The sequence below is a fragment of the Calypte anna genome, chromosome 2, assembly GCF_003957555.1.
Source record: "Calypte anna isolate BGI_N300 chromosome 2, bCalAnn1_v1.p, whole genome shotgun sequence".
Classification (NCBI taxonomy): domain Eukaryota; kingdom Metazoa; phylum Chordata; class Aves; order Apodiformes; family Trochilidae; genus Calypte; species Calypte anna.
The window spans coordinates 69,275,636-69,298,408 of NC_044245.1; the positions used below are offsets into that span (position 1 = coordinate 69,275,636).

The window sequence follows — 22,773 nt, forward strand, 5'->3', positions numbered from 1 at the left end:
AAATTCACATTGAAAAAGACTATTTTTTCCATAGACATTGTATATTCCTACCTTTCATTTCATATTAACTTCAAAGACATTATTTTAAAGAAGTCCTTGCCTTCTACCCTGATATGGGCAGTATGCATGCTGGCAGGATTACAACTTAAAGTTTTTGCATCTCACAGACCCAGCACACACTAGAGAGCTCACTTACGCAGCTTCCCCCTCAACTCTTCTACCCAAATCCTGCACGGAAAATATCCACTGCTCAAGGAGATACAGACACCAGATGTTGTCCAGGGGCTGGAGGTCACCGGGGGCACCCAGGCTAACACACCTCTGCCCTCCCACCCAGCTGCACTATATGCACTCAACACGTAGCTCACACTTCTCTTTATTATTTTTAAAGAAAAAGAGAACAACGGAGGATTTCACCTTTGGATTAACCCCATGGTTTTTATCCACCCACCCTCCATCTGGAGGCCCAGAACACTCCCCCCACATCCTGCCCCTTCTAGCTTTAGGGTTCAGAACCAGCCCTTCAGCTGCAGTTCAAAGCAAATAAATTGTTAGGTGGGTCTCACCTCCCCCCTCTAGGTGATGCTTTTATTGTCTTCAGGTGAGTGAGTGTGCACTGCATGAAGCACAGGGCAATCCAGCACCAGCTGTGCACACAACAACAGGTAAACCTTGGAGTCCTACCCAGAGAAAAAACAAAGAAAAAACTAAAGAACACTTAGCTTCCTTTGCTATAGAGGTTCTTTGCTGCAAGTCCTTGCATGGCCAGCCCCCAAACTTCCCTCCAGCCCCAGTCAGAACCTCCAGTTTGCAGTTTCAGAAAAGCCAATCTTTAACAATGTATAATGAACAAGCTGCACTGAGTGTACTCTTATCAAGGAATAATTCTTCTCTTCATTTTACAGGTTAAAAAATTGCATAATTTATGGTTGAACACAAGAGGAAGTCTTAGAGCATTTAGAATTCTTTTATTATTTCAGGTAAAGAAGCAGCAAACCAAGTCACTTTATTTGGATAGCTATTATTCAGCTATGTCTTTGGTATTAACCACAGCCAATCAGAAACTATCAATCGGAAAAATACATAATAGAAAAAAATAAAAGCTTTATTTTCATTTAAATATTGCATAGGCACCATATGCTTTCTCATTACACCCCTTGTTAAAGGACTAATAATCTAGGTGACAGGTAACAAACCCAGGTGTCCTGCGGTGAAAAAAAGAATCATCACCACTCGAATACCCTCTAAGGTCACTGGTACTAAGCCATACTTTCATTACCAATCTTGTCCAAGTGATTGTGCAGTTATCCAAGAAAGCCTGTCCACTTAGGACGCTTAGCAAGACTTGGACAGACTGCCAAATACTCCTACCAGCTCTCAGAAATGTATTAAGGCATTAAATGGATGAGTCAGGGGAAAAAGACAAAGGTAGGTTGCGGGGAAAAGGAACAGGGGGAAGGGGACTAAAGATGTGCTCCAGCCTCATCAGGAAAAGAATTAACTTCTTCCTTTCCAGTGAGATGTAATCCAATCTGCTTCTTGGTGGCTACAAAAAGAGAAGTCCAATAATATTCCTTGTGTTAGCGAGAAGTTTGAGGCTTCTGCACTGGAGGCACACAGGGCAAGAGCGTTGTTGTAAACAGCAGTTGCTGCCTATGTCCAAGTGGCTGTGTTATTTTATTCAAGCCCTGGATGAAGACCACAGAAGTGGACTCAGGCACAGTTAAGAGAGACAGTGCAAAAAGAGTAGCCCTATTCTAAAGAAAATCAATGTTGCTGCATTGGCAGCTCTACTGCCAAACATCTCCTCTTCAGGGAGAGCAGTACCTGCCACAGAACACAATGCTGGAAGTTTTGTTGTGCCGGATGAAGAAGAGGAAGGGATGATCAGCAGTGAACTCTGGAACAATCATTGCACAGCGCAACATCATCACTGCTGCTGTGGCAGCTGCTGCTTCAGTGCCTTCTTCATTGACTTCCACAAAGGACTTGTGAACTACTTCAGAGAGCCACAGCTCATTGCCAGCTGACATTCCTGAGAAGTCGGCCTTCTGAGAGTCAAAAGCATCAGGCATTCCCATGCTGCTCAGGAGGGGTTTCAAATCATAGTTTTCTTCTAGTTTAAATCTGGGTAAAGACACCTTCACCTCTGTAAGGTCCATCATTTCAGGATTGATCCAATCCATCAGCTTGTCATATGTCAGTTCTCTTTGCAGCTAAAGACAAAAATCCAGTTAGAGAATGAGAATGAGAATAGTGTGTAAAATTTATTTACACAACCAAAAGTAGTGAGTGCTGTGGTTTCTTACATGGTGCAGAACAGGCATCTTCTTTTCCCAGGTTGAGAAAAGTTAAGCCAAAATTGCATGTTATGCTTCTGATTAGAGACTACAGCCCCAGTTGAGATCAATACTGTGTGCTTTTTGGTAGATAGTGTAAGGACCAGTCCCTTCCATAGAAAGTCTACTTCTATAAAGCCTGCTACATTGGGATGTTTTGCATTTTTACAAATGAGAAGTTAAGACACAGAAGAACAGATTACAAATGCCCAAGGGAACTGAACCCAGCTCGTCTGTGTCTTAACCAAGGGTTCCTCCTTCAGTTTCACAGGCTGAAGAAAACCTCTTCTCACTATGCCCTGTGCAGTCAGTGTGACAAAGCCTATCAATAGAATACCTTGTCCAGAGCACACAAAAAGTATTTCCTATCTCCACAACAGAAGAGATGCTATACTTCCCTGTCAGTCTGTTTCCAGGTGATGGGCCAATCTGCCAGCTGCTCAGAACGGAAAATCTTTGGGACAAGATATAGGACTTCATAAGAGCTCTCCCAAATCCCCTCTCACCATATATGATGCCCACCATATTGTGCTTTCACCACAATCACAGCTGCTGCCAAGGAAAGTCAGGTTTTCCTTCAGAGCCTCAGGCTAAGGAGGCAGCACACAGCTTGACCAGCAGGGATACAAGGCATGCCAACCATTCTGGGGGCAGAGAGGTGGTTGCTTAACTGGTGGTTGAGCAGCAATGACAAAAACTTTGGAACTGAACCACAGCTTGATGCAGTCCCAAACTCTCTTCCCTGGAAGCATACAAACTGTCCTTACATTTAGCTCAACAACTTACACTTTCCAAGCCCGTGGAATCATCCTGGATTGCATCAGGGAGCAAGATGATCATGCTGAGTTCATTACCAACATAAGGGAGCTCAAGGATTTTTGTCTGGAAGTCCCCAATATAGGTCATGTTGAATTTATCCTTCTTGAACATCATCTGCACAGGTTTGGTTTCTTTCTAAAAATAAGATGTCAACAGTTAGTACTGAGCTAGGATGCTGGTCTCAAAATACAAAGCAGATACCCAGTTACTGAGGGCTTTTTAGAATTTGACTACAGAGAACTAAACATAAAAGTCTCTGAGGTCACAAAGAAAGTGTTCCTAATAAGAGGAGAGGGTATAAGATATTTCGTAGAACCTACCCAACATCACTTCGCTTGAATGATACTTTTTTCTTCAGAGTTAAATGTATTCACTTCAGCATACAACTGTATTATCAGCATCTTACCTTGTTGATTTTAAAAGGCCTTTCTGTTGTTCTCTCTTTGTCAAAGTGGTTTTCCCACTTGCCCTTGAAATAGATGGCATTCACCAACACAAGTCTGGTCAGAGAATTGATAATCCCCTCCACCAACAGATTCTGAATTTTACCTTTAAGAGACATAGGAAAAAATCCAAAACCAAACCAAGAGATTTTTGACAGTCTGACATGCATCAAATTATTACCTAATCTAATATTTACTCTGTAATTAATACACAATAGATTAGAGAATTAGGTACCAAACAGAACAAGAGAACACGGTTTGATTTGTTTGTTTGTTTTTTAATTAAGTGTTATTTTGAAACAGCCTTGTCCAAGCCCTGGCTCCCATTAAGTACAAAAGAGAATTCTGCAAAGCACTCACCTTCAGTTCTTTCCTCTACCCAGCCATTGATTTGTTTTCTGGAATCCTCTGGAGCATTGATGAAGTCAGTCTGTTCTAGTCCGGCCTGGTAGATCTTCTGACTCGACTCTATAAATGACTAAGATGGACATCCCAAACAGCTTTTCAGATACACTTGTTACTCTCATTCACCCACAGATAAATCTCTAATGCACCAGGAAAATCCACCTGCTTTCTTCCCCCACCTTCATACTGAGCTAATTAAGTTTTGCCTGACCCATTCCCATCAGGTTTTAAACTGCCTATTTATATTACGAATTGTATGGTAAGTCAAAGGGCTTGCTTAGTATGCTAGAAAGTTCTAGCATACATTCTAAGAGTAATGACATGGTTATTTTGGGTTGTTGGGTTTTTTTTTTCTTCAATGATAACATACATTTTTGTAATCTTCGTTCCATATAAATTTCATTCTTAAACTTTCCAGACCAATAGAAAACTTTAAATTCAAATGGAAACTGGTTTTTCTTAGATAGACAAATATATTACTGGACCATGGAAGCCTGAAGGTTTAGTCTGATGGATTTAATAGTGCTTAGCCTGTGATCTGAATGTACAACTGGTGCAATCTAAAAGGAGCTTCTCCAGAAAATTCAAACAGGCTTTGCCATAATCTATCACATTGGTGATAGGTAGGTATCAGCCTACACCATTTGAAAAGTAAAGCCCAAAGCCTGCCTTTGGCTTCAAAAGGAAATAGCCAACAAGTACATTTTGCTAAAAATTTAAGCGTTACTTACAGAAAGAAACTCAAATGTCTTTTCTCCATAAAGGCGGTTAGCAGTCCTCAGTATATATTGGGTATTTTGAGCATTAATTTCAGAGAGAAGTGATGGATACTCATTGTGAGCATCTTCAGCTTTCTTCAGAGAAAGCACCTGGAGAAAGAAACATCCTCAGCAGGGGCCATGCCTTCCATAAACACTTCCTTCAGCTCCATTTTGGGTTTTTTAGTGACTTAGTTCAACAGCTGTGACTTCAAACCAAACAAGTTTTTATCACACCTCTGAGCTGAAGCTTGTCATGCAACCCAACTACAGTGCACTCAGCCAAATGTTGTACAAACCCTACATTAGGGTACAGAAGAGTCAGCAGCATTGAGTTTCCTTCATTAAAGCCAAGCATTAGAGGATCACAGAACAGCTGATGCTGGGAAGGAGCTCTGGAGACTGCCTGGTACAATCCCCCTGCTCAAGCATAGACATTTACAGCTTGTAATCCAGGACTAGGTCTACATGGATTCTTTAGTATCTCCAAATATGACAGTAATAGAATATAGCTTCAGAGAGACTTTTATGGATTTCAGTGGAATAATATATGTGCTCCTCTTTCACTTTGCAACAAAGAGGAAAGCAATAAAAAAATTACTGCTTCTGCATTTAGTATTGTAAACTGCACATGTAAAAGATATGCCAGATAGCATTTGCCACCTGAGCAAGTTTTAAAAATTAAACCAAGGTGCAGCTACCACTTTGATATGTAAATAGGTTGCTTTGGTTTGTTTTGTTTTTTTCTCTTGGCCTGGTTACATTTTCAGAACAGGTAAAGCCTGATATGAAGTCCAAAGAAAACATAATATTTTATGTAGCTAGAGATTCATCAAACCTACAAAAAAACCTAGGTACCTCTTCATGACATAATGGAAGAAGATTTCAGCCTCAAGAAAACCCCCAAAACAATACAATTTGTTGTCAATATGGTCCTAACGTAAACACACCAGGTTTCCTTAGACATACCTTTGCTATCTGGGCTTTGGTGTTACCTTTTGAACCCAGCAAAATCATGGACAAAGCAGAAGAAATACTAAAGGGAGAAAAGAATACATTCTGCTTGCTTTTGTTCTCACACAGCTTTCTTAAAAGGTCGAGTGCAAAAGTGGTATTTGCTGCACAGACACTATCCATGGTTTAGAGCCTGCAAGATAAAACACAAAACAAGAACAGACAGATTTAAATAAAAAATGACACATTATTGCTGCTTTTTACATTTCTCAGTCTCAAGTATGTTGCAAGTGTCATAATTAGGTTTGAAAATTATCAGCTCACTGGAAAACTCTTTTGGTGAAATAAGTACCTTAAATCCCACACTAGGCCCTTGAGTTAGTTTAGGTATTTATTGTGTGCTTTCTATAGCAATCTCAGACTCTCAGGATAGTATTTTGTTTTCTATTTATTAAACAAGTCTCTTTTGACTTCACAATTTTTTGCCTTTACAGGAAAACCAAAGACAAAAGGTTAGGCAGCAGATTTATAAAGTCTTACCTTCTCTAAGTCTATATATCCTCAGTATTACCTTCAGCTTAGTTGTACGTGTGCACACTGTGTATTAAACCTAGCAGACAGTCTGGCAGAAGTCAGCAGAATGAGTTGGCCTACAAGATTAGAAATGAATAAAAGTCATTCAGTCAGCATGACAGATTACTGTAATTCCCTTATGTAGCACAAAATAAAAAAACAAAGTCCATTTCAGCTCCATTTTTATTGCCTACAATATGAGAATGCACACCAGAAAAAAACCTACTTACGGGTACCTTTAAGGTACACATACACTTCAACATGTGTAACTTGAAGTCCATCATACCCTATGTACACTATGGAGGTAGTTAACCTACCTGAGATTAAATTATATACCTATAAACAGAGAAATAGATACTAGAATGTTAACTAGAGAGAAGTAGAGAAGTATCAACAGACATCAGAAGATATCAGCTGGTAGTTAAAGGTTCCTGTGTTTTGCTTTTGTCTTAAGGCATTGATACATTGCTACACAATACAAAACCAACACCTATTTTGTATCACTAATTCACTATCAAACAAATAGGTGGACAAAGCAAGTTTCCACATGCAGGATTTTCCACTTAAGAAAATTTCTTGCCAGCAGCTCCACAGTAAACAGTAGTAACTTTTCTCCCCTTTCTCTTCTTCCATAAACAAAATGGAAAAAAAAAAAAAAGGCAAGCTTAGATGGAAAACAATCCTACAACTCTTCCTGAAACAAATTATTAAACTACACATATTTATTAGTGTAGGTATTAGTATTTTTCTGAATTTTCCTACTGCTGTGATACCTGCCAGAATGCTACCAATAAGCCTTTTTTGACACAGAAATCGTGACAGTAGTACTACCTAGAAAATTTTGTAGGTACTTCCATGACAGACAAGAATTTAGAGACAAAAGCACTCAGCTCACTGCTTGCCCACCTGAAAATCAGTGCATTTATGAAAATTTTAAGTTATATTTCAACACCTGGGACACAAGGCTCTGCACTGTATTCCTATAGTTATCCATGATCCTCGCCACAGCTCATGAATAGCAAACTACTGATAACCTTGTCATCATAGCAGTTTTGGAGGTAATACAGAAAGACTGCAATTTAAGGAATAAAAGCCTTATTTTTCTGTCTTTTGTAAACTGTTCACTGCAAGCCCCTCAGCCATCAGAGGGTCTGCCTATAGCAACTCATTCCTCACTATGGTCTCTGTATGGGCTCTGTAGGTCGGTGTTGAGTCTCTTGTATGGAGGTTACTGAATGGAATTTGAAGCATCTGGCCAGCATCTATGCTTAAGGGCAGTCTTTATACATACCCATGAAGACTTAACCTGGACTGACAGCAGATACACACCGCAGGGTCTCTCCTAACCACCAGTTTTGCCACGGAGGACCTGGCCAGGGCAGGGTGCAACCTGCCTGGCTGCAGCCTTCTCTAGCCTCTGGCCCAAAAAACACATCCCACCGAGACTGCAACATGGATTAGTACCGGGTACCTGCAGATGCCTCACCAGCTCTCCTCAGAAGAGTCAGCCACAAGCCGATTGCTTCAAACACAGCCAGAGGGGGAATTCGGGGTTACAAAATTTAGGCGATGTCTACTGCCACAGATGAATCTGCGTCTGTGGCACTAAAGTCCCTTTTCCCCCTTCCCTGAATCAAAGCGTGCCTTCTTGGGGGAAAGCCCAGGGTCTGGAGTGCTGGGAGCGATGCTAAAACACTTGCAGCAGGGCAACACCCTTGACAGCTCCAGGTATCAGCCGCCCACCGCCAGCTCTTTGCCCCATGCACCTCAGCAGGACCAGAGAGGGGCAGGGAGGAGCCGCAAAGATCGGACGCCCTCTCCTTGCCAAGGGTTTGGCACTCGCCAGGGCGAAAGCTGAGGAAAAGAGCAAAGAGACCCTGTCCCGGCCCCGCACTGGGACATGTCGGAACTCAGCATTCCCGCTGTGCCCCGTCACCCATACGCACAGCTCCCGACACACTGCTGCGGCTCCAGATGACAAGCAGCAGAAACCACGTCATGAAAAAAAAAGAAAAAAAAAATATAATAAGAAAAGCTACGCCATGGACCCTCTGCTTCTTAAAAAACCCGAACAAACGGAAAAGTCGCACACAAAAGAAAGATACACAAACGCACTCTTTCTGTAGAAAACGACACCTGCAGAATAGCGGAGCCGCAGCCTCCCACTCACCCAGCCGGGCGCCGCGGTCCCGGTCCTCCCAGGGCCCTTCCCTTTCCCCGGAAGCACTGCCGCATGCCCGGGCTGAGGGACGGGGCGGGAGCTCGGCCCCTCCTCAGCCGCGCCCCGGACTTCAGCCCTCGGCCAACGGCCATTTGGGTTTCGGCACGGGGATGCGCCGTAGCCCCCGCACAAAATGGCCGCCGCCCACCACCGTAGTACGAGTATCTGAGGCTTTCCCACCAACCCTTCATACCTCCGCTGGCCTCGGGTCACCACAGACGGTGATTTTCCAGCTCTGTCTCCCCCTTGTGGCAGAGCTGACATAAAACACCACCGTGAGGGGCTATTCTTACAGCCCCTATTCTTATTCTGATAATTACGTTTGAAGCAGGCATTGTCTTGAACAGCAGGGAGGTGTTGCTGTAGATGAGACCATACGGCCTCGGCCCTTTCTCACGTACCTAAAAGTCTGAGTGAGGCAGATAGCCCTCAGAGAGGTGTATTTTTTACTTTATTGGGTATTTCTTTTTTAAAGGAATTGGTGCATTGATGTGAACCCAGTTGAAGAAAAAAGTGGGAGCTGCTGAAGTCTTGCAGTTGGGATGAGGAAGGCAGGCAAGGCGTTGGTCACAGGCTGTGGATAGGGAACGTCTGCTTCAGTTTACAATGCAAGGACATAATCAGGGTGCTAAAAAGAAGGAAGGTTAAACTGCAGCAGACTGGAAGTAAGTGCTAGAGTGAGTGCTAACACTATATGTGAAGCAAGGGGTCTTGTTACTGTACATTACTACACACCACTGTGAAGGGAAGGGATGGAAATGCCATATCAAGCATGGGCTGGGGGACAGAGATCCTCCTGACGGGCTGGTGTGAATGGCAATCAGGACTGCAAGGCATTGTGCACACCCTGCTGCTGTGGCTGGATCTCTGAGGTGGGAGAGAGATATAGGAGGAGCTGTGCTTCAGGTCTTGGGATACATGATCTACTGGAGAAAGGATTGCAGCAGGAGTTTCAGGTTTTGGTGTTTGCATTTGAGCTAACAAGTGCCTCCTGCTCTGCAGGGTAAGGAGTCAAAGACTAGGGTGAGCAGAACCTGCCAAAGAAGAGGATGGTTTGTGATTTGTTGTGTTTGATGAAGAAGAGGAAAGGGTGGTCAGCTTTAAAAGTCATTGTTGGTACTTTTGACCTCAGCATCAGGACACCTGTGGCAGCAGCTGCCTCAGTACCTTCTTCATTGACCTCCACAAAAGCTTTGTGAATAACTTTTGAGATGAAAAGCTTCTTCTTAGCTGACATCCCAGTGAAATCAGCCTGAACAGGGTCAAAAGCATTTTGTATCCCCATGCTGCTCAAAGAGGATTGCAGGTCATAATTCTCCTCCAGCTTCCACTTGGGCAGGTACAGTTGCACTTCAGCTTTCATCATGCTGTCTGATTCGGTCCATTCAGCCAATTTCTCATAAGTCATCTCTCTTTCAACCTGCAATGAGTGAGATCAGGCTGTCAGTGACGTACACTCTTTCCTTAAAGGTGGTCAGGTAGCGGCCTGAAGTGTTAGAGTAGTTAATTTAATTTCTTTTCTGGTGTGAGGAGTTTTTTGCAATGTGTGATTCGTAATAGAATCAGTAGCCACTTGCTCTGTGTGTATATGGATGACTTTTCTCTTAGTAGTGGTAAATAAGTGGAACACATAAGGACCTCAGTTAAAAATAAAAAGACGTTTTCCTTAACCTGTTCAGATTCTGAAACTAATGCTGTCTTGGTCATGAGTACTTTTGATACCTGCTGGATGAGGGTATTCCACACCTAGTTTGTGAAACCTCATCAAATACCAGGTGCAAATCCAGACTGCAAATGGCATAAAAATGCATTAGTTCAGCCCTTCAAGGATAACTCTAGGACACAGTGATTCAGGTTTTGTCTTTGCTTTCGTTGTGCTGTTCTGTCAATAGAAAAGAGAACACAAAATAGGCTGACAGTGGACATACTTTTTAGGTGTATCCTTGAGTAAAATACTATGTTCTCAATGTTACAAGATTCCTTGATTTTTAAAGTAGGAACTCGTGGTTCATGGAACTCTATAGTGATTTTGAAGCTCATTCTTCCTCACTCAGTTCACCTCATAGTATGTATGATACAACAGTAGGTCAGTTTTACCAGCTCCAGACCAGTAGTGTTATCACTGATGTCATCTGGTAGGAGAATGAACATGCTGAGGTCATTTTCTACATATGGCAGTTCAATGATTTTGAATTTCATGGTTGTTTCATGCAGTATCAAAAATGTATCTCTCAGAAACATCATCTGTACTGGTTTAGTCTTGGTCTGTGAAAAAAAGTCCAACACAGTGTTACTTTATTTCTTTAAATGGATAATGAAAATTACTTGCTTCATTGATACGATATCTCAGAAGCATTTCCATACTCAATACCCTTTCCACCTGAGCAGTATCAGGTGCAACCCCTCATCAAAGTAATTAGAAATTCTACATAAAGTTGGCATAGGCATGTTCAGTATCTACCTGCTAACCGAATGACGTGATATATTTCTTATTGTAAAATAAAGGACTTATCATTCATAAGGAAATAAATAATATAAGTGTTTCTTGTGATCCTCCAAATATTACATTTTTGAAGTGAGGACCTTTGTTGTGAGGGAAGAAGTGTTGACTTCCTTCCTGTGGATGCTCTCAGCTTTTTTTTCTATTTTATACTTCCATGCAATACTGGTTTTCTACTTTGCCTCTAAATGGTATTCTCTGTGACCCGCTCCACCTTTTCCCCAAACTGTAGAGGACACGATTACTAAATGAAATTGGATTATTCAATAGTCTTTTGAGCTTCCATGCTATATTATGTTTATAAATATATCTGCTACCCTTTACGTTGGAGTCACACTTGAGTGCAAAAGTTCACCTGGTTTCAGGCTATCAGGTGCCCTATGAATTAAACTTTCTTTGTGCACCAATTTACACAGCCAGGTTTGGGCAGCAGGAGGGCTGCAGGGTTAACTTCTGTGAGGAGACATCAGAAGCTGTCTCCATGTCAAAGCCAGTTCCATCCAGCTCCAAGACAGACCCATCCCTGACCAAAGTTGAGCCTCTGCAAAGAGTTAGTGTGCAGTTATGGGGGAAGGAAGGGGAGGAGGTGGTCCAGGAGCTGGAGCAGAGATTCCTGTGGTGAAGACCATGATGGTGCAGTCATCCACCCTGCAGCAGCCTGTGAAGATCTGCATGCTGGAACACATGGATGTGTCCTGCAGGATGCCCCAGCCCATGGATGTGCCCACGCTAGAGCATGCTTCTGGCAGGACTGGTGGCTCTCTGAAGAGGAGCCCACTCAGGAGCAGGTTTACAGGCAGGGGTTTTGATCCCACAGCAATCGATTCCTGAAGGACTGCTCTCCCTGGTAAAGACCACCCTGGGGCAGTTCTTGAAGAACTGCAGCCCAAGGGAAGGAACCACATTTGATGTGAGAAGGACCGTGTCCCATGGGTTGGACCCCACACCGGAACAGAGGAAGAGTGTGTGGAGGAAGGAGCTGCAAAGACAGAATTGACCACAACCCCCATTCCTTGTTCCCCTGCTCTGCTATGGGTGAGTTGGGAGTGAAGTTTCCTTGTTCCTCTGCTATGGGTGAGTTGGGAGTGAAGCTGAGCCTGGGAAGAAGGGAGGAATGGAGGGATGGTGTTTTATATTTGGTAATATTTCTCATTATCCTACTCTGACTAATTGGCAGTAAACTAAATTAATTTCCATGAGTTGAGTCTGTTTTGCCTGTATTGGGAATTTCGTAAATGATCTCCCTGTATTTCTCTCAATCTATAATTGTTTTGTTATCTTTTTCTCCTCATCTTGCTGAGAAAGGGGCATGATGGAGTGGCTTGGTGGGCATCTGCCAGCCACTGCCATGTACCAGGTCAGATCCTAATGCTGCATATGCAGTGTAGCAGGTTTTGGATTCACAATCATGCCATTGTTGCAACCACTTCATCGTGCCTGGTGTACAAATGTGTTTGTGATTATAATCTCTGTCAATCAAGATTTATGCTTCCACTGACAACTGATTCTGCTTGCCTTTGAAATAGTTGAAATATATGCATGCAATCAGCTACTGTGAATTGTCAGGGCCTGATGGTTTAAATCCTCAGTAATCTGCCTTCAGTGTATACTGTTTACATCATCCTCATACACTAAAATTATGAACCCCCATGAAAATTCCCTCTGAGATTTTATGCAACACCAATGTTGCATGAGGCAGGAGCAGCTGTTTCCTTGAACTCAGAGTTTAGGATAAGTTTCAAAAGCAGAAAAGAGATGTAGGTGTGTAAATTTTGCTGTCAAAAGCGTCTCGGTCCCTTTTGAAAGTCTTATCTTGGTACTTTCAGAAATTTCTTGTTGTCCTTACGCTGCTTAACCACAGTGTTCTCAAGTGTTCTGATACTGAAGAGCTATTAATTAAAGTGAAAATCTTATCCTGGTCAGTATGCTTAAATAAGATAATGACTGATTTTCACAATTGCCATTCCCACTGAGTTTATACCATGAGCCCAGTTCTGAGTAGGGTTGGAGTGGCACACAAAATGCAGGTTTAATATTTGAGGTTGTTTTCAGCAATAGACATGTTGACCTATGACAATAGGCATAGAGACAAGGAATTTACCTTGCTCAGTCGGAAGGGCACCTCAAAAGTATTTTTTTCCAGAAATTTCTTCTCCCAGTTTCCTTTGAAATAAATGGCATTTACTAAGACAAATACAGTGTGAGAATTGAGAGATCCTGCAGGCAGCAGATCCTGGATTTTCCCTTCAAAATCAGACAAATAGGACTGTTATTACAGTGTGACTATGTATCTTACTAATTTTAATTGTGCTTTCTTTGTGTCTACTTACCTAGCAAAAATGTTTGCACTTGTGAGATTTTTTTACTGTACATTTTTCATGGTACACATTTTTTTAAAAAAATCACTGCAATTTCAGCAGTAAATGGCATTGGAAGGTGAGTAATGTGGGTAAAATGGGGCAGCTTGGATATTCCATGAAGTTGGTTGCAAGCAGCTGAAGGATACAGAAGTAAAACCCTCACTAATCAGTGAGTCAGTCATTATCTGCAAATGTCTCCGTCTTAACAGAGATAATTCAGAAGAGTCTATGGCATGGAGAAGAAGGGACTTGTAAGGAGCATCAATTAGGTTTGGAGAGAGGCATTCTTCAAGGCATTGAAGTGCACTTTCCTCATCACCTCCCCTAAGTTTCCATTTTTTATGGATCCAAGAGCAATAAATATGGAAATGCTAATTATTTGAAAGTGAGACAAGAAAAAAGCCATCAGAGTGGTACTTACCCTCTGTTTTTTTTTTAACCCATGAATTGATCAGTGCTCTGGTTTGTTCTGCAGCTGTCTTAAAGTTTACAGCTTGTGGCTTTGCTTTGTAGTAGCTTGAAATGAGCTGTAAGAATTTCTGAAAGATAGAATTGGGAAATGTATGCTCATGTATGCTCTGAGTTATAAAAATGTTAGAATTAATCACTTCAATGTGAAGTGATGGGCCAATGGGCCAATGAATACAATGGGCCAATGAATAACTGAAGGAAATACAGTTTGTTTGAAATGGGATAACCCTTAAAATAAGTTCTGATCAAACTTCCATCTTAAGTAAACCGATACTTCACATTTTTGTGTTTGAATCCCACAGTGCAAATTTGTGATTTTGAAATAACCCATGCAAAAAGCATTTTTTGCAGGGTTTTTAATTTCTCAAAATGACATTTTATATAATATATATACATTTTTCTTGCTTTATGATGTAGAGTTCAATCCAAGAGGGAAGAACAGTCTCATATAATGTTGAAACAAGGCTTTTAGTTTGCTTCAGAGGTGAGCAACCTGCTAAGAGTTTGTGAGGACAATAGAGAATCAGATATCAAGGGAGTGTTCAGGTAGAATAAAGTCATGGTGGAAAAGCAGAATTATGTTTGCATTTCTGTCTGCTGTGAATCAGTTCATGGAGATTCCCAGCAGGAAATTCTTTAGATTGTCTGCAAAGCATAGGCACATGAGATTATGGAGAAAATTAACAATAAGCGTTCATAAAGACAAATTACTGATTAGGAGATAAAGTCCAAGATGAAAGAACAATAAACTCATTTAAAACCATCTTCCAATAAATTTTAAGATGACTAATACAACGTCAATTTTAAAAAAGATTTTAAAGATACAGGTAATTACAAACTCATGAGTCTGTGCAGGGTGAATGAATAGCGTAGGTCTAGTGGGCGTATGGATAAGCATGACACACTGGGGAAGTGTCAACAGCATTCTGTAATACTAAGTCGTAAATCACAAATCTGTTGGAGTTTTTTGAAGGTGGCAGGAAGCATGTGAGTAAGAAGGTTGAGCCATTAAAGCCAATTTGTAGTACCAAAAGGCATTTCATAAAACTTCTCACTGAAAGATGGTCAACTGGGGGACCACAGGGACAGGTCTTGTTTGTAAATGACTGGAAGCCACAAGTAGGCAGGAATAGTGTTTACAGTGAAGACTTGTTACCACTGGACTACTACAGGGATGTGAGCTGGGATCTGTGCTAAACTATTTATTCTATAAAATACACATCTCAATATGTTAAAAAATAGCTGTATTAAAACTTTTATAAGTGATCCAGTGAAGGGTATGCTATAGAGAGTGATTATTACTGTTCAGGAAAGAGGTGTTAAAGCTATAATGGATGGCTGCGTGAAAAAAAAAATCTGCCTGATAGCAGCCAAATAAAATTTTAAGAGTTACAAAGGAGCAGGGAACAAAAGAGAGAATGCTAGCATGTCACGGTGTAAAGCTATGTTGTGCCCAGTGTCCGAGTGCAGCTCCAGCTTACCCAGCCTTGGGAGTGCTAGAATATAAAAGACAGAGAGTCACAGGGGGCAAGGATGGTGAGAGGCATGGAGAAGCATTCTTTAGAGGAAAAGTGAAGCATTAATGATACCAACAAGTAGCTGGCTCAAAAAACATAGTGTCATCCTACAGTGTTCAGCTGTGGAACTCCTGGTGCTGAGGGTTGCAGTAGATTTAAAAGGAAAGTTTGCCATATGTATTTATGTTTATAGATATAAAATGACTTTCACCTGATTGATAAACATTCTTTGGAAGGACTCTGACAGCTCATCAAGGTCTATTAAGTAGACATCATGCCCTCTGGTTCAGGAAGTCCCTAAGGTGTAGATTGCTTGGGCCAGAGCAGCTGCTGGAGAGGCCTCACTACACAGCGTACCTTATTAGTCTTTAGCCTTGCCTGTCTTTAATAGTCAGACCAGCTACTCCCAGGGCATTCAGCCTCCTGAGCTGGAAGATAAATACCAAGAACAGAACAACCGCTCCATAATCCATGAAGTAGTAGTTAACAACGTGCTACAGCACCTGGACACTGACAAGTCTGTGGGGCCAAATGGGATCCACTCAAAAGTACTGAGGGAGCTGGTAGATGAGCTCACCAAGTCAGTCTGCATTATTTATCAGTGGTCTTGGTAATCAGGGGAGGTTCCAGGTGACCAGAGGCTTGTCGATGTCACACCCATCTACAAGAAGGGCTGGCATGAGGATCAGGGGAACTGCAGGCTGGTCAGCCTAACCTGGTTACCTGGAAAAATCATGAGTTATCTTGAGTGCACTCACATGGCAAGTGCAGGACAGCCAGGGGATCAGCCATTATGGGTTCAGAAAAGGCAGGTTACTGAGTGCTTCCTCAGTAAGTTCACAGATGACAGCAGGTTGTGTGGGAGTGTTGTGGGTAGGAAGGCTCTGCAAAGAGGACCTTGACAGGCTGGAAAAAAGGTCCAACATCAATACAATGAGGCTTAACAAGAACAAGCATCAGGTCCTGTATTTTGGTCACAGGAACACCATGCAATGTTACAGGCTTGGAGAAGAGTGGCTGGAAAACTGCCTGGTGGAAAAGGATGTGAAGGTGCTAGTAGACAGCCAGCTGAATGTGAGCCAACACTGTGCCCAGGTGGCCAAGAAGACCAACAGCATCAATAATAGTGTGGCCAGCAAGAGAAGGGAAGTGATCATGCCAATGTACTCAGCATTGTACACAGGTACTGTGTTCAGTTCTGGGCCCCTCACTATAAAAAGAACATTAAGTGAGTCCAGAGAAGGGCAACCAAGCTGGTGAAGGGTCTGGAGAACAAGTCCTGTGAGAAGAGGCTGAGGGAATTAGGAATGATAACTTTGGAGAAGAGGAAGCTAAGGGGTGACCTTATCACTCTCTACAACTACCTTAAAGGAGGTTGCAGTGATGTCAGTACTGGCCTCTTCTCTGAACAGTGATGGGACTAGAGTCCTATCCTGGCCTGAAGTTGTGTCGAGGGAGGTATAGACTAGAGATTAGGAAGAATTTGTTTAGTGAAAGATTAGTCAGGCACTGGAATGGGCTGCCCAGGGAGGTGGTGGAGTTACCATCCCTGGATTCAGAAATCAGTGTAGATGTGTCACTTCATGACATGCTCTATAGTGGGCATGGTGTTTCTTTCTGGGTTGACAGTTGGACGCAGTGGCCTTAGAGGTCTTTTCCAATTGTGACAATTCTGTGATTTCTGTGATTTGTTCCTATACACTTCCTAAACTGCTGACCACTGTTGAGACAAATAGACCTCTTGTCTGTGGGAAGGCCAGTTCTGTATGGCTGTCCTTGTTTACCACTGAAACTACAGTGCTATCTTTTGGAATTTTTTTAATTATCTTTTTTATACAATCCCTCAATGTCAAAATATTCTCTAGTTAAAGTGTTCAACTCACAGGTTAAGCCAATGGGAAGGTCTTTTCTCATACAGTTTGGCTGGCACTCTTCAACGTGTTAGGTGCTTCTGGGTTTGTCAATGTCAGACAGTAGCTTTTTGAAGCCAGAGTGGATGTTTTCAGCTGCTTGTGCTTAGGATCCTTGGAAAGAAACATTTAATTAATATGGAATAATTTTTTTTCTGTCTTAAATATTGCACCTGCTGTGGTTATTTAAAATTACTAGGTTGTTTTAATTTGGAAGCAATTTTAGGGGATGGAGCTCTTTTTTGAGTATTTTTTCATGTTCTTGGCACCATGTATAAATGGGCAAATGGTTTTCTGTATGTGGAGTGATGATCCGTTTCTGCAGTGCTATGTAGGACAGCCTTTGGGAACATGAGCTGATGGCACACCCAGGAAGCTGAATCCTTCATTTTCAGTCACAGTACAGGCCTAATTTTCAGTGTCACAGGGGCTGGTGAAGGCAGCCTGGTGGCTTTTGAGGAGCTGCTTTGTTCTGACAGATACTTGTGTCAGGGTAGGGATTTACCAACTGTTTCAGGTTTCCTCTGTTTCACAATACATTTTTGCTGTTGCTGTTTGGATTTTAGAGAAAAGTTGTCCTGGATGTCGATGGTTTTTAGGGCATGAGCTTGCTTTGCCAGCTGTTTCCAGCTGTGGACTTGTGCATGAAGGAATAAGCTGCTACCTGTAAGCTGCTCCCCCTCTGCTTAGTAACCTGCTACCTGCAAGCTGCTTCTGTGCAGCCTCCTCCTCCACAGCATATTCCATTGCCCTGCCTGTGAGACACTGAGAGTCTGTGCACTGACTCATGGTGAGTTGTCATAAGGCTGGTCAGGTTGAATTCCTTTCTCTGATCTTTTCTTTCTCATACTGAGACATGGGATGCTAGGTAAGGCAACTGGGAAAGAATTTGGTAACCAGAGAAGACAGGCTAAGAGAGGTTGAGTTTTGCAACAGGGTGGGAACTGACTGAAGAAGTAAGAGAGGAAAATGTGTGAAGTACCAGATTAGGTAGACTTTCCTACAACCTAAGTGTAGGAAACCTAAGACTTTCCTGCAGTTCAAAGTCCCTGAATTACTAAAATGAATGCATACGTAACCTTTTATTTTTACTCATCCCCTGCCACCCAGGGGGAAAATTGAGCTTTCTTTTAGTATTTATGCTAAAAAACCATGGCTTGTTTGAGTGTACAAGACTTTCAGTGCTTAGGGAGTTAATTTGATGAAAAAAGATCTGGGCAGTTCCTCCTAGTGTTGAGTCTCCGGGGAGCTGATGAACAAGGGTGAATCAGCATTTGTTAGCTTCAAGGGGAACTTTGTTTGCGTGGTTTGTCCATGCATGAAAAAAGTAGGAGGGGAGTTTATGGGGTAAGGCTGGAGTCAGGTGTGAATGTAGTTTTTGGTTTTCATACAGAAAAAAAAAAAAAAAAGCCAACCAGAAGCTGATAAGATACAGAATTGTCCTGCACATATTCTTGATAACGCTATAGACCAGCTAGAACCAAGTAACACAGTATTAGGCCAATCAAAAAGCTGTTACCATCTCAATTGTGCATTTGAAAGCCCATTTCATGAGCTTTATGGTAACGTTATCTGCTTGTTTGTTTTTTCTCTTTCTGTATATAATTCTGTAAGACAGTAGATACAGACTGAAAACAAGCAAATGTTAGGAGGGTAAAGCAGTAGTTGTGATTAACTATCCCTTTCTCTGAGATTTTTTTTTCCTCTAAGTCTTTCTGTAATAAATACCATCTTTCTTTTCTTTGGTTGCCGCAGAGAAGGCCTTGTTGTCTCAGATGTACCTTCTTCTCCTGGCAGTCTGGTTTAAAATGGAGAACCTGTGGTGATGATGATAAATGTTCATAAAGACATCTTATTTTTTGAAGATGAATTTTCTCAATTTTGCTAGTAAAGCCATGTCTCTGTTACTATTTGAACACTGTATCAGGTGAAGTATTCTGTTCAAAAGGCAATTAAAATAAAAGGTGGGGATCCAAGCAAGACCAGCAGTAGTCTCTAATGTCAGTAACTTCCCTCTGGCACACCACTTGCAATCTCTGAGAACTCTTAGTGTAAGTTAAATGTAGGGGTGGTGCAGAAGAGGGCACTCTTGGAAAGAAATGGAAGAACAGAGACCTGCATGTTATTTCCTGTGCCCAACATCATGTCAGGTCACTGTTCTCCCAAGTTGTTCTTTTCCTCACAGGCAGAAAAATAATACAATTTATGTGGGAACTACCAGTAAGGTGATAAACTAATAATTTCAGAGCTTACCTCAGCCATCTGGGTTGCAGTGTCACCTTTTGCACCCAGGTAGACCATGGCAAGAGCAGTTGCAATACTCCAAGGAGAGAAGAAAATGTTTTGGCCTTTGGAAGTTTCATTCAGCTTTCTGTAAAGGTCCAGAGTGAAGCTGTTGGTTGACGCTGAGAGAGACTCCATTGATACAGCCTGTGACAAATGAGTGTCAGAGAGAGGTGATGGCTGCTCCTTCACTTTTAAAAAGTACAAAAGCTGATAATGGGAGATTGCCTGCACCCTCTCAAATACAGTGTGAGGGTGTCCCTCTAACAGGGAAAATACTGCATGGAAACCAAGTGCAGTCAGCTAGCAAGTTTCTTTTAAAGAACTGCATTATTTCTCCTTTCTCATTACTCCTCAATGTCCCCAGCTTTTTTATTCTTTTATTTATTCTGCATCAAATGAGCACAATTTTTGCTAGAAATGTTTCCAAAGACCGAACTTGTTTCAAAAACCCATTTACTTAAGTTTCAGAGGATTCTTCTGAGGGACTGAAACAGTAATTTCTGGCTGTTCTGCTATGAACTTTTTTCTGTTTCTTTAAACTTTTTAAGATATTAATTATTTTCTGCTGAAAAAAACACCAAAACCACGGTGAATTAATTTCAATCACTCTATGTATCTTGAAGGCCGCTAGAGATATGTAGATTTTTATATGTTCTTGGTGTGGATAAAAAACAACATTTTGGAAGCTATTTCTGGATTTGTTAATTAAATGTTTTTCAAATAAACTGTTGCATCTACATACAATCACAAATAATTCCTGTTTAAAACAACCAATTTTCCTTGGTTTTCTGCTGTCTTATCAGAACCTGCAGGTTTCCATCCTTGTTCTGCTTCTTTTTCCAAGTATGCTTTTACAAAAGGAAAGCAAACAAAAAAACCTAGCATCGGGATTAAACTGATTTTCCATATGTGGATTCAGAACAAAACTGTTCTTCTTATTAGCATGTTGCAGATCAATCCAATACTTCTGACAGTTATTCAGATAGATTCATAAATTTCCATCGTCTTCACCTGTATAAGGACTCTAAAATTGACTGGCCAGTGTAAGGTGACATCAGGTGAGTGATTAAGCATTAAATCAACTAAAGCAGCTGGACATTTAGATCTACTTCATCTGCATTTTACATGCTTAAATCAAAAACTGAGTCCTCAAAGCCAGCTGCCTTGAAGTGTTATTGATGCTCTGAATTTTGATCCTTGAGTTTTGATTTCAGAGTTTTCCATGGCTCCACAACACTTTGAAGCATTCACCTCTTGTATGTCAGAGGTGAATGCTTTGCAACCTAGCTCATACCTGAACATCTTCATGACCTTCCAATCAGGTATTTCTTACTACGGTGTCTGGAGGTGCTGGTACTAACCAGAGCATAACTAGAGAACAGGGCTGAGCTGAACATTTTTGCCTGGAGAATTTCAACCTGACATCTCCATCTCCTGCTCCCTGAGAGTATCTGAACTCAATCTGTATAAAGCAATCAAGCGTCTCTCAGGCTTGAGAGAGCAAACATACATATTTCTCAGAGATCACTGGTCCACTAGCTCCTTTAGTTGTCTGGAAAAGGAAAAGTTTGAATACCTGATCCAGTAGCTATTTAGTACTAATAAAGCAGAGCCTTGAACCAGTACACTCCATGCTGAGCATCCAAAACACTGTGCTACAGAGTCATGCTGTCTTGTGTGTTCAATTCCAGAATCAGAATTCCAGAATCTCTCCCTCAGCTTTTTCTCAGTCCTCTGATCCTACACTGACTGGTAGCCTGGTAGTTAAGGCATCCTTCTCATAGGTGAGAAAACTTTCTGCCTTCCCAGATTCTGTAGTTTTTGCCTAACCTGGCCTTAGATTGTGACCGCTGTGCCTTGGCACTGTTTTCCTAAGGGCTGCACATTGTACTAAAAATTGAGCACTCCTGCATAAATTTCAGACTGTCACCTAACCACTCAGTTCCAAAAATTTAAGAGCAATTTTTAAGACATCTGAAGTAAAGCTAGTTATTTTGATAAGAATATTTACACTACCTGAAATCCTGAGGGAGAGAAGAGTCAAGATACGTCTTCAGTCAGGATCTGTGGCAGTCTGTGAGGTAGCCTATACATTTTGAAATGCAGAAATGTTTGCACTTCCCTTTTCTTCTCTACATCCTCTTCTTGCATTAGTGTGTGTGCTCCCTCTTTTAATTCTACTTCTCTCTATCACTTGCTTCCAGAACTTAGAGAGACCTTGTCAATTCAACGCAACTGTTAGTGGGCGTATGTCTTGAAACGTGGAGGCAACTCTCACAGAAGTACTCTATAACCTTAGCATTTGACCTGCAAAAACATACTAATTGCAGAAAAGAATTCAAGCACCCTGCATTTGCAAAGGTCATGTTGAAATAATTTTGCAGCTTCCTTTTCTTTTTACAAACTGGGGAAATTAATAGAAACTAGGCTCAAAGATATGGCTAGAATTTAAAATGGGCTATTAGTCCCATTCATCCTGTGGTTAAATTTGAGAGAAGGATTTGAATACTTGACATCCTCGGGTCACATAAAACTCTTTTTTTTTTAATATATTTTACTTTTTTGCTCTTCTGTTTCAGAAAGTAGATCACAAAGGGAGTTTAGAAGGGATTTAAATAGTCACCTGGGATGGAAAAATAAGAGAGAACACTGGACTCATTTGAACTGATAGATGATTTAGGAAGCTGCTGCTCATAGCAGAGGAATTCAGCTGAAGGTGCTTCAGGTACCTACAGGCCTTATGCTGGACCAAGCTTAGTGTTACACTGTGATGGATTGAGGGAGTTTAGAATATCCACCAAAATTTGCAAAACTGCTTGGAAGTTGTATGATTTCTTTTACTGAAGCTGGGGCTTGTATTAGAGTAGAGAGCCAAACCAGCAGAATGTGTAAAAATTGGATGTCAAGAAAGGTGTTGCAGTTATGTGTACACAAATGTTTTACTTTAAATCTCTGTAATTAGTTGCTCTGCTGATTCACTCTGCTCATATCTGTGTGACTTTGATTAACATTCATTGATAAATTTCCTTTGTGATCATTGTGTGTCTTTTCTACTACATCTATGGTTAGTCAGGAATGGTCTCTGCCTGCTGGTATGACACATTCAGGGGAAACCAATCATAGAATCATAGAATTGGCTGGGTTGGAGGGGACCTCAGAGATCATCAAGTCCAACCCTTGATCCACTACCGCTGCAGTTACCAGACCATGGCACTGA

General features: G+C 41.6%; 1 protein-coding gene across 1 annotated transcript; it reads right to left on the reverse strand.

The window, feature by feature from the left end:
• Positions 1–1,811: 1,811 nt before the first annotated feature.
• LOC103527434 lies at positions 1,812–21,638 on the reverse strand. Its single transcript, XM_030444660.1, is given in 19 exon segments — positions 1,812–2,216; positions 3,126–3,293; positions 3,565–3,707; positions 3,962–4,079; positions 4,738–4,875; positions 5,734–5,904; positions 8,462–8,769; positions 9,118–9,140; positions 9,532–9,932; positions 10,610–10,777; positions 13,114–13,256; positions 13,794–13,911; positions 17,244–17,303; positions 17,305–17,366; positions 17,369–17,384; positions 18,999–19,067; positions 19,070–19,087; positions 19,524–19,700; positions 21,573–21,638. Coding segments are annotated over 18 exon segments (2,697 nt in total). The 5' UTR covers positions 19,692–19,700; positions 21,573–21,638.
• Between the last annotated feature and the right edge of the window lie 1,135 nt (positions 21,639–22,773).